The sequence below is a fragment of the Mauremys mutica genome, chromosome 2, assembly GCF_020497125.1.
Source record: "Mauremys mutica isolate MM-2020 ecotype Southern chromosome 2, ASM2049712v1, whole genome shotgun sequence".
NCBI lineage: Eukaryota > Metazoa > Chordata > Testudines > Geoemydidae > Mauremys > Mauremys mutica.
This window is the reverse complement of record NC_059073.1, coordinates 90421772-90437644: the sequence shown is the minus strand read 5'-3', so window position 1 is coordinate 90437644 and position 15873 is coordinate 90421772. Positions and strand designations below refer to the sequence as shown.

Here is a 15873-nt window from a genome sequence, read left to right as displayed (position 1 = left end):
TTTTTCTACACAAAACTACTGAACCCAAAGGTAAATACAAATGGACACTAAGCTCTTGAAGTTGGAGAGTTTGAATTAAAGCTCCTTGCCATATCTGGGTTCATAGAGTTATTTTGTATTTGTTATTTATTGTGGCAAAAATATGTATTACAGAGTATAAACCATAATACAAGAATGTTTGTAGTTTTTTGTTCACACAACCAGCAATAAACATTGTGACAGACCCAAACCAGTGGGGTACAGGAGTCTGGTAGAGGGCAAATATACTGGTCACTGGATGAGCAGTTTTCTGTTCCCTGAGTGACCAGAGCAGGGGCTGCACTAGAGTAATCAGGAACCTGCTAGAACCAATTAAGGCAGACAGGCTGATTAGAACACCTGCAGTCAATCAAGGCAGGCTAATCAGGGCACCTAAAGATCACTGAGGTGAGCAAATCTGCCAATAAGTGCAGGACCCACCAAGGTAGAGGAGGAACTTTGTCACAATATATAAAGTGAGATTAGCTTACCTTGGGTAGCAATGTAGTGATTTGGCCTGTGATAACCCTAAAAAAATGGAAAAAAAGTTTTGAGTCAGTTTGCAGTGCAATGCACCATCGTGTGCTTGTCATGTCATAGAGACTAGTGTTCAGAACCCTATTGAATATCACCACAATAAAAGTTACATATTAGGGGCAAATTCTGGCCTTTCTAATGAGAGGCATATTGCGGGGGCACAAGAAGCAACTATGTTGTCTGGATTGGAGGGTCCCTGAGCTATTGGCTTGTGCAGTGCCTGGGTAGGGGACAGACTTAGTATGTTCTGGAAGTTCCTTACTGGCTTCTCTGAAAAGGAGCAACATAAACTTCGGCACACTTGGTAGCCTGGACACATCCCCAAGTCCTCGAGCTGTGAAGTGTTGCTGAGTGCAATGCTAGTCCCCTGCTTAGCAGCTAAGAGATCGCTAGATTTATAGTCAGCATGGATGCTGTGTGAGTGCGCTAGGGCGGGAAGAAAGAGGTTCTCTGTGCCCTCTGGTCTGTTCACAAATGATTTCTGAACAGAAAAAGGGTAAAAATCTATGAAGAAATGTCTTGGTGTAAATAGCTTGTCCAGCTCTAAACAGGAATTACACTGAAAAGTAATTCTCGGTTTCTTTCTATGAAGGCAAGAGAAACTTAATCATATGCTGGCTGAGCAATCAACACTAACAACTTATGCATTCTTTATAACAAAGAATATTGGCTCTTGATAGGACGCAAACTAGAAACAACAGAATTTGTATAGTATTTTTGTTTCTGATGCTATAGGATTATTGCCAAGGATTTAACGCGTGTAACAGTACATCATTATAGAATATTTGAAAATAAACGATACAAAGTGTTTGAAGCGTCAGTTATTGTGTCATTGGGGGTAACATACAGGTTGTAGGGGGATATTAGTGTTTTATAGACAGTTATATCAATATTAATACCAAAAGCGTTAAATAACGGTTAAGTTATGACACCAAGTAACAAAAGGAAGAAATGTAAAGTTATAGCTCATACGCCATATCCGCTTGCCAGTGTAGAGTGTGTTAGGGGTAAGGAGTGAAGTGAGGCACAAAGACTGAAGTAACCTGAAGAACCCTGGAGAACAGAAAATGTTACAAGTGGATAGAGTTGGCATTTCTCTCGTCATCTACTAGCTGCTGGGTTGGATTCATTCAGATTGCCAACCAAACAGGCATTGGGAGATTTAGTTCAAGGGAATGTCTCACTATACAAACAAAGCCTTTTCCATGCAAATGCCTATGAAGCTGCCATTCCCATTGTAACTCCATTCTTCTGATATGACATCTGTTACAATCTGCCTGCATGAGACAGGCTGCACATCTGCATCTGTGAAACTAAGGACAGACAAATTGCCATTTGCAATCGAATCTTGAATACTTTCTTGCTAATAAGCAACCAAGGTGTCTCCCTGTTTATGACCACTTTGCCTGCTGATTTCTGATGATCCAAAGAAACTTGGATGCTTTGTACTACAGCTTTGATGCTTTGTATTACAGCTATCTTCCAAGGAATGGGAAGCTTTATGCCCTTACAACCCTCACTGGTAGTGTCTTTTATGCCCACACAGTTGTTCCACTAAATCCATTCTGCCTCCCCCCCCCCCCCCAGGAGCAGGAAGACATGATATGAAGCCATTAAATCAGGGTCTTGAACAAGAGCATGTGATCCAAACCTCCCCCCCCCCCACATTTTGTGGATGTTCAGATCTGGATCCAAAGCATAATCTGAATTATACATAAGCAACTAAACCCTGAACCTGAAGTCTGAACACCCCTGAACCTTGGGAAAGTTTGAATTGAAATCGCAATCCAACCCCTCAATTTGGGTCCATCTCTACTTTTTATTACACAAATTTCTGTCTACAATTTTATTACTCTTTTAAATGGAAATGTTTCTGTTTTTATCTTTACCTCATGGTTAATATGTTAATTTCTGAAACTATAAAGAATAGGGTAGAAATATAATGCTAATTTGACTGCCTTTGAAACATACTCCTAAATATCAGTAGAAGGAGATAACCCAAAGATTGTTATATAAAAATGAGGATTAATTTGGTTGCTCTATACTGTATGAGAATTTTTTTTTACTAAATTCCCTTGACATACCTGGTGGACATGTGTGAACCGGAGACTGTGACACCTTCATTAAAAGGTGTCACTGGGGAAGAAGAAATCACTGAATGTAGGCTGCTGCTTAAGAATCAGCAGTTGTTCTGTACTCTCACGTCTAGTGTTCCTCATGAACATTAAAATTACTCAAGTTTTCATCTCTAGATTTCAGGCTTTAGACAGTGTTGACTTTTTCTTGATTTTCAATTCTACTTTTGATTTTATCCTTTCAACCAAAAAACATGCTGTCGCTTAAAGAATTTATTCTAATGTAAAACATTAAGCTAACATGATGCAGAATGAACAAAGAAGCAGTCTTCAATAATTAAACACCCTACATATTTAATGAAATGTCTTGCTTGCATTAGAAGTACTGGTTAACAGCTGCAGACTATACTTTGAAGGCGACTTAAAAGTGTAGCGATGACAAGAGATTGCAAATCACTGCATTAGGAATTACAGAGTTTTGTCACATTAATATGCAAACAGCTTTCTTTTAAATGTGGAATTATGCCAAGTTGTTGACAGACAATATAAATAACATTTCCTTGGTCCACATAAGCATCAGGAGCCAAAATAGCCACGTAATGTTGGTGGCAAAATTTCACTCCAGAGTATGGAAGTTTCAAGAAATGACTGAGCTCATTTTCTTACTGGCAAATATTTGGGGGTTTATTTTTTCTTTATTGTATATGTGGATTCCCAGGACTGTGGTTTCCTATAATGTTTGGCAGCCAAAACTGTGATCAGCTATGCTAGCTATAAGAAATGGTTAATAAATTGTACAAATAACATGGACCACATGTTTGGCTGAACAGTGATGTTAACTTTGTTTACTACATCAGTATACGTACATCAATATAATTTCCATTGATGTAATCTGAGTTTGTTTCTCCTTCAATGGGCTGCAGTCTCACTCGGGAATGATCATCTGAAATGGGAACAACAGATAAAACAAAGTAGTTTGCTCACAAAATGTAAGGTCACATTCCAAAAGAAATCCTTAAAAAACACATATTACTTTAAAGTCAAATTACAAAGTCTGCACTTTTCAAGTTTCCTGTCTTTTAGTTTTGGCTCAAAATGAGCTACTAGATGTTATATATACAGTAAAACCTTTCCACTTTGCACTTCAATTATTTATGACCCCCAAAATTCCCAATGATTTTGGAGCTGAATACATGTGATATTCAAACTACTGCTATCACTGCTCTTTCCTCCTGGAGAATGTGAAACAGTTTTTGCAACAGTCAAATTGCCTTTCATTAATACATTTAACAGCACTCAATTGTCAAAAGCTCAGTCATTTGCAAAGTTCTCCCGCTATCAGTGCATAGTGATTATGTAAGGCATATAACAAGGTCTTGTGGGAAATCATTATTTGAAGAGACAAAACAACCAAGACTAAAAAAATATATCATATATATATTTGTTAATAAAAATTAGTTTCACTCCCTCTATATGTTGTTTCAATGATTTCTTTTGAACTGAGGTTACCTGTATCTCAGTACGTAGTGCTATTAGGTGGTCATCATGATGTTGTTGTTAGTATAAGTAATTGTTAGGGCACCCAATGCTTTCTGTATGGGGGAATCTCTATTGTAGTTAAGAACTAAAGAAATAAATAATGAAATAATATATGGCTACTGAAAGGAGAAGGACCCAAGCTCAACACCCTGCAGGACAATGGAAGACTCACTGGGGTTATGGCTACGAGTATCAGGGAGAGCAGCGATTCATGTCCCATATTCCCTCCTCCTGCCAGGGCAAGTTGGTGAGAAAGGGATGGCTAAGGTAGGAGAATGGGCAGGGAATGTCAGGGAGTAGGCAGTCCCTTAGTTCCTTCCCATCTTGTGCCCCTGGAGCAAAGAGGGTCTGTGACTCTGGGTACGTCTACACTACGGGACTATTCCGAATTTGCATAAACCGGTTTTGTAAAACAGATTGTATAAAATCGAGTGCGCGCGGCCACACTAAACATTAAATCGGTGGTGTGCGTCCACGGTCCGAGGCTAGCATCGACTTCTGGAGTGTTGCACTGTGGGTAGCTATTCTGTAGCTATCCCATAGTTCCCGCAGCCTCCCCCGCCCCTTGGAATTTCCGGGTTGAGATCCCAGTGCCTGATGGGGCAAAAATCATTGTCGCGGGTGGTTCTGGGTAAATGTCGTCAGTCACTCCTTCCTCTGGGAAAGCAACGGCAGACAAGCATTTCGCGGCTTTTTTCCCTGGATTGCCCTGGCAGATGCCATAGCATGGCAATCATGGAGCCTGTTTTGCCTTTTGTGACTGTCACCGTATGTGTACTAGATGCCGCTGACAGAGGCGATTCAGCAGCGCTACACAACAGCATGCTTTTGCATGACAGCAGAGATGGTTACCAGCCATACTGTACCATCTACCAATCCATAAATTGGAAAAAAGATGATCATGGTTACCAGTCCTTTCGCACTGCACCATCTGTTGCTGTCATAAGTGCCCCTGGCTGCTCTTAGCCAGGGGCGCAAAAGCCAAAATTGGGAATGACTCCCTGAGTCAATCCCTCCTTTTTGGTATCTAAAAATAGAATCAGTCCTGTCTAGAATTTGGGCAAGTGTACTAGAGAACCACTGTATCATAGAACCAGAGAGCACAGCTGCTCTGTGTCAGATCCAGCAGAAATTATGAGCTGTATGCTATTCACAGGGGGTGCTCCTGCAACAACCCCACCTGTTGATTCCGTTCTTTCCCCAGCCTTCCTGGGCTACCGTAGCATTGTCCCCCCACTTGTGTGATGAAGTAATAAAGAATGCAGGAATAAGACACAGTGACTTGTTAGTGAGAAATGAGTGGAAGGCAGCCTCCAGCTGCTATGATAGTCCAGACAGGACATTAAGAAGTGTGGAGGAGAGGAGCCCAGCATTGCGCTGCTAGTCCAGGGGCAATTGAATCTTTTCTTTACACATGAAGGGTGGGGGCTGATGGAGCTCAGCCCCCTGTTGCTATGATGAGGACGGTTACCAGCCATACTGCACCATCTACCAGGAAAAATTAGGGCCAGGCGACCTTGATCGACCTAACAGATGCTAGTCGGCATGGTTACCAGTCCTTTTGCACTGCCCCATGTGCCAATAGGCTGATGATGACGATGGGTATCAGTCATATTGTACCATCAGCCACCCATGGCGGGGGGGGGGGGAGCAAGGATGTTGGTGTTGAGTGCTGCAGCATCGCGTCTATCTGCAGCATTCAGTAAAGATAGGGTGACATGTAAAAGAGTCAAGAGAGGATTGTTTTCCCTTTCACTTCTGGGGGTCGGGGGTGTGTGTGTGCGTAAATTGCTGAGCTATGCCCTGACCCACCGCGGACACTGTTTTTGACCCTAGAAGCATTTGGAGCTCAGCCAAGAATGCAAATGCTTTTCGGATACTGCAGGAACTGTGGGATAGCTTGAGTCCTCCAGTCCATGAGCGTCCATTTGATTCTTTGGCTTTCCGTTATGCTTGTCACGCAGCAGTGCGCTGAGTCCCTGCTATGGCGTCTGTCTGGAGATTTTTTAAAAATGATTTTGAATTTCGTCTTCTGTAACGGAGCGCTGATAGAACAGATTTGCCTGCCCTTACTGCGATCACATCCGCATGGTCCATGCTGGAGCTCTTTTTTTATTTTTATTTTTTGATTTTGGACTGCATCGCCACCCGTGCTGATCGGAGCTCCACGCTGGGCAAACAGGAAATATTCAAAAGTTTGCGGGGCTTTTCCTGTCTACCGGGCCACTGCATCCGAGTTCAGATTGCTGTCCAGAGCGGTCAGTGGTGCACTGTGGGATACCGCCCGGAGGCCAATACTGTCGATTTGCGGCCACACTTAACCTAATCCGATATGGTAATACCGATACTGGCGCTACTCCTCTCGTTAGGGAGGAGTACAGAAACCGGTTTAAAGAGCCCTTTATATCGATATAAAGGGCCTCTCAGTGTGGACGGGTGTGGCGTTAAATCGGGTTTATGCTCCTAAAACCGCTTTAAACGCCTAGTGTAGACCAGGCTTCTCACAATCACAGTTCCTTTCCAGTGCTCCGCCTAGGGTGTTGCAGCTCTGGGTTGTCCCTAGAGGCAGATTAAAACAGCAGATGGAAATGGAGATAGCAAAGTCTGAGAAGTTTGGCAGTCCAAAAAAAGTAGACGACGAATATGAAAGGCGTAGCCTGGTTCATGAGGTGGGCAAACCCCCACAAGATGTCACAGATGACTCTCCACCAAGTAAAAAGAAAAAGACTGACCATTTTGATTTTGAAATTAGCACTAAAAGAGAGAGGAACTATAGAAGCTCTCGCCAGGTGAGTGAAGATTCTGAAAGGACTGCCTGTTCACCTAGTATCAGACACTTTCCTTTTCATGAGGATGATGACACGCTAGATTCCCCAAGGCTAATGCCATTAAAAGAAACCAAAGAATCACCTAAAATAGAAGTCCTAATATATTAAATAAATCTGAACCAACTTCCAACCCAAGGTTCCCTACAATTGATTATTACTTAGCTAGTTTTTATACATTTCTCCCTTTTATGTGGGGTGCTTATCAAAAAATCTTGGACTTGCCAGGTTACAGGCCTTTAATTCCCAGGATCTTACTTAAAAAAAGATACCACATAAACAACTTTCCAATCTTCAGGCACATTTGTTGGTTTATAGATTTTGGGCCTGATCCAGCTCCCAATGAAGTCAATGGAGAGACTCACATTGACTTCAATGGGAGCTGGTTTGGACTAGTATTGAATATCCTCCTCCATATCTCCATGATTTCATGTTTATTTCCTTTAAAACACCCTCAAGAGAAGCTGCCATTCTACTGACCTCCTTCACTCGAGCTTCTCAGGTTACCTGCTGACTCTTCCTCTATGATTTCAACCTCTGCGAAGGCTACACTTGGATTTCTCATAAATAAATAAATATTTTAAGAATATAAATTTCCTTGTTTTTCCCTACAGGCCAAGTAATAAAGCCTGGTAAAGTCCAATGCTAAATGTCTGTCAACTTCTCCACTATTTCATTACTTTCTTTTCCTCCACTCTCTCCATGATGGCCAGCTTTCAGTCACAGATACAGCTTTTATTACTTCAGATTTGAAGTCTTTTAAAAATTATTTAGCTTCATATCTTTAGTTATCTTCATATAATCTCTTTTCCCCTTGTTACTTCACATGTGCATCTTACTTAGGAGAGCCTGTTTTCCATAGACAGTGGCTAGGAATACTACAGGGGCGAAGAAAGACCATTACACAATTTCTATTCGCTTTTTTGGGGATTTGGGTGGCTAACTTCCTTGATATCTTTGAAAATCCTAGCCAGTATTTGTGTGGTTTGGGCCTGTTTTCTGATTTTTAAAGGTTTTTTAACAAATATAAAACAGGCATTTTTTTATGTGTGTGCTTAATCACATAGCTTTTTGACTCAGAGATACACAAGCTATATGTGCTTCTAACACATTGTTCTTAAATAGCCTCCAGGCTGATTACCTGGGTTTTTACGTTTTTCCTTTACCCTTCAGTCTGAAGTTTACTACTTTCCTCAAAGCTTTTAAACAATCTCATTTCAAGTTCATTGTCAGTGTATTACCCACGGGGGGAAAGGGGGTGTTACCCTCTATTATGATATCAAACCTAATTTTGCACTGATCACACCACCAACCACTTCAATCTTCAAAATTCCTTATGCTGAAATTCATTTTCCTTTCTAAGCATGAACACGAGCATTTCATCCTGCCCCTTCCTTATGCATGCGCACATGCACATACACACCAGCCTGTGGCCAATATTTTCAAAAGTGATTGTGTGCCCTGTTTTCCCCTCTACAACACATGAATGGACACCTGACTTTCAGAAAGTGCCGAGTGTCTGAAATTCAGGCCCCTAACAAAGGTATCTCAAGTTGGGCACCCAAAATCATGTCACTTTTGAAAATCTTGGTCAATATTCTTTTCTCATTTGATGAGGGCTGCAGTAGGTTAAAAATGAACTCTTATAGAGAGTATAAATCTTTCTTAATGGACAAATGAATATTACCTACACCCATAAGTAATCACTGTACAGTAAATACAGACACAACACTGTTCTCAAGCACAAGATTCATTTAACAGTTTCAAAGCCATTTTTTTGGTTCTTAATGTGGAAACAACATAAAAAAGACATTTATATTTAATAAAGAAGAAACACATTTTGTATAGGTGATTAGATCGTGGTCAGCATTTAGCATAATGATGAAGCAGCTCACAAGTTGCTGTAGCCACCTTCTCATTGTAAATGGGGCAGGCTTGTATCTAATTAAATTTACATCACCTTGGTAATGTAATGTACACTGCTACTTTGACAAGCTCCCTCTGTGTTGGCAGCTTGGTGCTATTGCTTTAATTTCCTTACAAAGCAATACTGACTACAAACAATAGCATAATGATGGCATCTTGGAGGATTTAAACAGAGAGGATAAAAGTGCTGAAAAACCTACATTAAACTCACATTCTAAAACAACATATGTTTCACTGCAAAAAATATACCTAGAAAATATGGCATCTAAGCCATCTACAGTACTTTTAACTTCTTAAATACAGTGTAGCAAGAGGTTTGTTTTTTTTTAAATGCCTTAAAAGAAGAAGCCAATATTTTTATAATAACCTAGGGACTCAATTTAAAAAACAGACCTCTAAAATGATTCTCCCCAATTTTGCCCATGCACCCATTTGTTTACATAATGCCCTCACACAATTCAGATAATTTCAGCAACTAACTACACCATTTGCATAAAACTAATTAACATACAGCACATTTGTGGGCACAATTTTAGAGGCTCTTTTAAAAAGGTTGCCCCTCAACATAAATAATGTGTTGTAATTTTAATTTGTATTATTCTAAATTCTTACTGCCACTTAAATAGTATGTTCTATTGATAACTCATCTCCATCCAACTACCTGTGTCTTAAATATCGATTTACATATTAAAAGTAAGTTGAGATACAATCTAAAGTAACATTTGCCTTCTTAGAGAGTCTTCAGTATTACTTGTAGTTACAATTGTTTAGTGCATCTAGTATCTTTTACTTGTTTTCCCTCTGCTAGTCATCACTTCTTTATCCCAGATCTGTAGTGCTACCAGTCTTCTACTTACTTCAACTGGGGACCCAAAATGACAGGCTGTTTAGAACACCTTAAAAGAGGTGCCGGATGCAGCAAAACCCTGACTAAAAATGTGGATTTATTATCACGTCAGGAGATAAAATTTTATAAAGGAACAGGAGGCATACAGATCTCCATATCTCTGTTATTAAGAACCTGTTCTTATTTGTACCATGGACATTTTTATACCTAAATAATAATTATATCAATGCAATATACTCTCACAAAGAAAAACTTTGTTAAAAAACATATAGGATTCTTTTTAAGGGTATCCACCTACACAAACATTTAAAGCAAGGAAATATCCAGCTAACGTATCCTTCTCTAACATCTAAACATCACATTCATTATTTTCATTAACAGGCTCCACCCGTCTATAAAGAAGTACCATGGGTCTCCAACATGTCCAGTAGAACAATACCCACACCACCTCTGTCTCAATTACCCTGTTTGATGGGATGTAGCTGGCTTTTGTGACTCCCTATGACAGGCCTACTAAACTCTGCCCCAGGAAGAGCGAGGTAGGAAGAAAAGAGCAGCAAAGGGGTTCTTCAAGACCTGCCTAGAGTGACTTCACTGATGCAGCCATCTGGGAAGCTAGAAAGACCTGGTCCTCCAAGGGCTAGAAGGGCTAGCGATAGCCAATCAGAGCTCAGCAGGCTCAGATAAAAGAGGCTACAAGGCATTAGCAGGTCAGTTCCTGGCTGGGGCCAGAGGAGAGAAGAAGAGTGCTCCTCTCTGGCATGGAGATAGAGAAGAACCTGAGGAAACCGGCTCTGAGATAAGACTATAGACAGAAGGGCCTGGTATGAAGAGGCCCAGAGAAACAGGAGTGATGGATTGGAGTGAGCAGTACATGGCTGCTGTGTACAGGGTCCCTGGGTTGGAACCCAGAACAGTTGTAGGCCCAGGTTCCCAACCAGCCACAGATGAAGTGGTGTAAACCCCAAAAGGGAACAGATCTTGTTGGGGATCCCGAACAAAGGGATGAATTTAAAGGTTCCAAAGCCAGGGCTGAAGACCTGGGGGAAAAAGACTATTTAGTTATTAGACTCTTTAATATCCCAGAAGAGGTTCATTTGGACTTTGACTTGGCCAATGGGACAAGCCACTGAAGACCCACCGAGGTCAGCCTGCAGGAAGTGCCGGGGGTGAAAAAGGACTGTGGTACTGCACCTTGCCTCTCAGAGGGGCTCAAGAAGTGAGTATCCTTTTACACCCTGTAACATAAAACTCTGTCTTTAGCAACATCAACACTCATGTCTGACAGTCTGTCAGTCATCTATACACCAGTGACCTATGTGTGTTATTTTTCCATGGAGAAGTATCAGGTCAGCATTAAGATTTTCCATACTAGTGTAATTAAAAGAAGTGTATTTTAGTGTTATTGTAAAGTACATGAAATTCAGCAGCTTCGCTGTTTTATTTTCAGCTATGTAGAGACAGATTATAAGATTTAGAAAAAAAGGGAGTTATAGTTAAAAAGGAAATAAATTGACATCTGTGTGAATGTTGAGGTAGATGGGAACTATATATTTTGTACAAAAGAGCAAACACTGGGAACCTGACTTTTTCCCCACTACCACTTCTCTCACTTCTTTTCCTGCCTTACTTCTTCCTTGCACCCATCCTCATTCTTGGAGACTTCAATTTCCATGATGCCGACCTATCTGATCCCTTTTCTCCCTCACCTGACAGACAGCCTTAGATCAATTCTCCCACTCATCAAAAAGGCTATTTGCTTGATCTAGGTTTCACCATAGACTGCCCACGCTCTCTGCCTCTGATGTCTCCATCACTGAACTACTCCCCTCATCCCATTCAGCATCATCTCCTTTGACCTGCCAACCAACCATTCCATGACTTCCAGTTCATTAATGTCAAGGACTTCTCCTCTGCTATCAGCCTCCTCCTTCCTGTGCTCTCATCCCCCTCTCCCACTGACTTAGTAATTGACTTTCTCCACCACCCTGGATTACTTGGCATTTCTCACGCATCAAAAGGGCCCATCTCTCTAATCCTCGCCATGGTTCCCCATCTCTACTTGCTTCTTCCACTCCTGCTGCTGAGTGTTTCTGGTGAAAGACCCATGAGCATGCTGATTTCCTCTACTACAGATTCACTCTCTCCTTACCTTCAATTCCCTATTTAAGGCCTCCCCTCATGTCTGCTAAGAATGTTGCTAACTTCTTCAAAGAGAACATTCACAAGCTTTGACAGGATATCCTCCTCCTCTTTCTTTATGCCAACATATTCTCCCCATTTTCCTTGTTACTGAAGCTGAGATCTTATGTCTTCCTTCTTCCTGTATCCCTTCCACCTGCCCCTGCAACACCCCATCTCATAATTCCCCCATTCTCACCCCTCCTCTTCATCTCTCCCTCTCATCTGATTCATTCCCCTAGCAATTACAAACAGTGCTTTAGTTTCACTCATCTTAACCCCTTCCCCTTGACCCTATTGGTCTCTCCAGTTACCATCCCCTGTCCCTTCATCTCTAAAGCTCATAGAACTCCTTGACTACAAGCACAGCTTAGAGTTCTTCTCCTCAGATTCCACCACTGGACTCACTTCAATCCAACTTCTGCCTACCCCATTTCACTGAAACTGCTCTCACCAGTCTATAATGACTTCTTCTTGACCACAACTCAGAACAAGTACTCCATCCTCCTTGAATTGTTGGTTATCGCTGACATACAGTAGAACCTCAAGAGTTACGAACACCAGAGTTATGAATTGACCAGTCAACTGCAAACATCATTTAGGACTGGAAGTACGCAATCAGGCAGCAGCAGAGATGACAAAAAAAAAAAAAGCAAATACAGCACAGTACTATGTTAAATGTAAACTACTAAAATAAAGGGAAAGTTTAAAAAAAAGATTTGACAAGGTAAGGAAACTGTTTTGTGCTTGTTTCTTTCAAATTAAGATGCTTAAATGCAGCATTTTTCTTCTGCATTGTAAAGTTTCAAAACCGTGATAAGTCAATGTTCAGTTGTAAACTTTTGAAAGAACAACCATAGCATTTTGTTCAGAGTTACAAACAACCTCCATTCCTGAGGTGTTCATAACTCTGATGTTCTACTGTAGTCCATCATGGTCCTCGTCTCGAAATCTTGACCTCCCTAAGCTTTTGAAACTCCACCTCTGCTGGTTCTCCTCCTATATCTCTAATAATTGTTTCATTAGGAGGATCCTCCTCTTCCCAACTTTCACTCAGCTCCCACAAGCTTCTGTACTTGGCCCCTCCTCTTCTTCCTCCACACTGGTAATCTCATTCACAAATGAGGCTTTAATTAACATCTTTATAATGATGACCCAGAGATCTACCCTTCTCCTGTCATCTATACCAAAATCATGGCTTGTGTTTCTGACATCTCCTCATGGATGTCCAGCTGTCAACTCAAGCTCAACATGGTCAAAAGTTGAGCTTTTGATCTTTCCGATCACTGTGGACAACACTATTATCTTCCCTGTCACTCAAACCAGTAACCACTTCACCTTGAATGGTCCCTCAGAATACGTGCTAACTACTAATGCTAAACTTGATCTTGTATTTAGCTGTGGCACCCTAAGTACCTTTACCAGACCTGAGGAAGAGCTTTGTGTAGCTGGAAAGCTCGTCTCTCTCACCAACAGAAGTTGGTCCAATAAAAGATTTTACCTCACCCACCTTGTCTCCCAGAAGCTAAAAGGAAGTTAACACAGTAGCACAATTATGCTGCCAACACTTACATGCAATGATATTCCCATATCTATTCTTCATTCTGTTCTCATCTTTCTTAGCTGAGTCCCAGGGTGCAGACTGTCCTTCAAAGAAACTCTATTTAAAAAAAAGATAGAAAGAAAGTGACATTAAGAAATTCAGTATGTAGCAACAGGAACCTTAAGAGTAAAGGATAAAGCAATGGAGCAGGGAAGAAATACTACAACAGCCAAAATTACAGTTGTTAAAGTGACATTTAACTAATCTGCTTATCTGATAATGATACCAGGCTCTTCTTTGAACAGCACTTTCTTTCAGCCCTGTGTTTCACATGGAGAGTTTGACACAAGAATAAGGTGTGTATCAGCAAGAATGATTTTTGTGTGAGGAGAGTTAGCTAACCTTGCAAAAGTTCTGTGTTTGTAATGCTAAGCATAATTGACTAATTAACATGCATTGTCCAAATTCTGCTCCTAGTTACACCAAAGTAAAACTGGAATAAACCCAGTGATATTACTATAGCAGAATTTGACCCTGTGTTAATATACTACCAACAGTTTCACATTTACCTGGTGATAGGTGGCTACTCAGTCTCTTAACACAACAGTGGCATTTTTCTTAATTTGCATTCAATTGGCCTTTTATTAAAAACATTATTTACAACACCCCCAAGATTATTAGATTGTCAGAAAAGAAAAATGATGTAATTTTGTGAAAAATACAATCTTATTATTTGTATTAGTTTTATTAAATACAGTACAGAGGCTGGGTGAATATTAGATAAAAGTAAAGATGCTAACAATATCTCTTTATATTAATAAAATACACCACCTAGCATAAGAAAAACAATCCTCTCTTATCCACTTTTCATGTGCAGTTCGGGTTCTAAAATAATGACTTTCATGCAGTGTCTTTATATGCACTGTGTCCATACAAGTCAGGGTCATCCTTAGGCATATGTGGCTGCGTAGGGCACCCAAAAATTTGGGGCACCCCTGGGTCTTAGTGTCCACCCTCCCGCCTCTTCCTATCCCTGTTCTGACCCTTCGGGCTTGGCTACACTGGAGAGTTGCAGTGCTGGTGGAGGCTTTACAGCACTGCAACTTAGTAACTGTCCATACCTGCAAGGCACATCCAGCGCTGCAACTCCCTGGCTGCAGCGCTGGCTGTACACCTGGTCTGCTTGGGGTATAACGAGTGCAGTGCTGGTGATGCAGCGCTGCTCGTCAAGTGTGGCCACACACCAGCGCTGTTATTGGCCTCCAGGGTATTAGGAGATATCCCAGAATGCTTTTAACTAAATTACTCTCTTTGTTTTGTTATGATGCCTCTCTTTGTTTTGTTGTGAACTCGGGGCTCTGGGAGCTGCTTATCTAAAAAACAAACACAGCTCTTGTTTGCTGTGATCAATCTGTAACTGACTGTGAACAATCAATTGAGATAACCCACTACCTTGCTGTGAATGAGGCAGGCAGGGGGATGAGTGTTTGCTTGAGGAGAGAAACAGTGGGGGGAGGGGGAGAAAGGGAGTCTGTTGGAGCAGCTCCTTATCTGGTCTGCAGGCTATTTGCAGTTAAGAGTAAATGAGGGGTCGAGGAAATTTTCAGATTTTGCAAGGCAGGGAGCTGAAGTGTCGGCTCCAAAAATCCACTCTCTCTCTCTCCCCCGCTCCCTGTCACACTCCACCCCACCTCCCTCTTTTGAAAAGCACGTTGCTGCCACTTGAACGCTGGGATAGCTGCCCATAATGCACCACTCCCAACAGCGCTGCAAATGCTGCAAATGTGACCACACTGCAGCGCTGGTACGAAGACAGCTTTAACTCCCAGCGCTGCACATCTGTAAGGGCTTGGCTACACTTGAAACTTCAAAGCGCTGCCATGGGAGCGCTGCCGCGGCAGCGCTTTGAAGTGTGAGTGTGGTCGCAGCGCCAGCGCTGGGAGAGAGCTCTCCCAGCGCTGCACGTACTCCACCTCCCCGTGGGGATTAGCTTGCAGCGCTGGGAGCCGCGCTCCCAGCGCTGGGGCACTGTTTACACTGGCGCTTTACAGCGCTGTATCTTGCAGCGCTCAGGGGGGTGTTTTTTTCACACCCCTGAGCGAGAAACTTTCACACCCCTTCGGGCTTGGCTAAGCAGTGCTGTAAAGCGCCAGTGTAGCCAAGGCCTAAGTGTAGCCATACCCTTCCTGAAGGCTCCCACCACAGCAGACTGCTGCAGCCTCCTGAGTCTGGGATCTAGTACTTAAAAGTGAAAAAGCCTCTAGCCTGCCAGACCTATTAGTACAACAGTGAAACTGTTAAAGAGCCATTCAAGTGGTATTGGTATTCAATTTTTAAAGAGCCATTCAAGTGGTAATGAGGCCTAGATCCTGCAAAACTTAT

The 15873-nt window shown here is 41.8% G+C and overlaps 1 protein-coding gene across 9 annotated transcripts in view; it reads right to left on the bottom strand.

Annotated features, from left to right (window-relative positions):
* Nucleotides 1–15873, bottom strand: part of PTPRM (protein tyrosine phosphatase receptor type M) — a 726112-nt gene that overhangs the window by 72346 nt on the left and 637893 nt on the right. For all 9 annotated transcript variants that reach the window (XM_045005637.1, XM_045005638.1, XM_045005641.1 and 6 more), the window contains 3 exons: nt 13521–13608; nt 3497–3573; nt 510–546 (listed from right to left, as the gene is read on the bottom strand). In XM_045005637.1, the coding sequence (XP_044861572.1) occupies nt 510–546; nt 3497–3573; nt 13521–13608 (202 nt within the window). The remainder of the gene's footprint in view (nt 1–509; nt 547–3496; nt 3574–13520; nt 13609–15873) is intronic.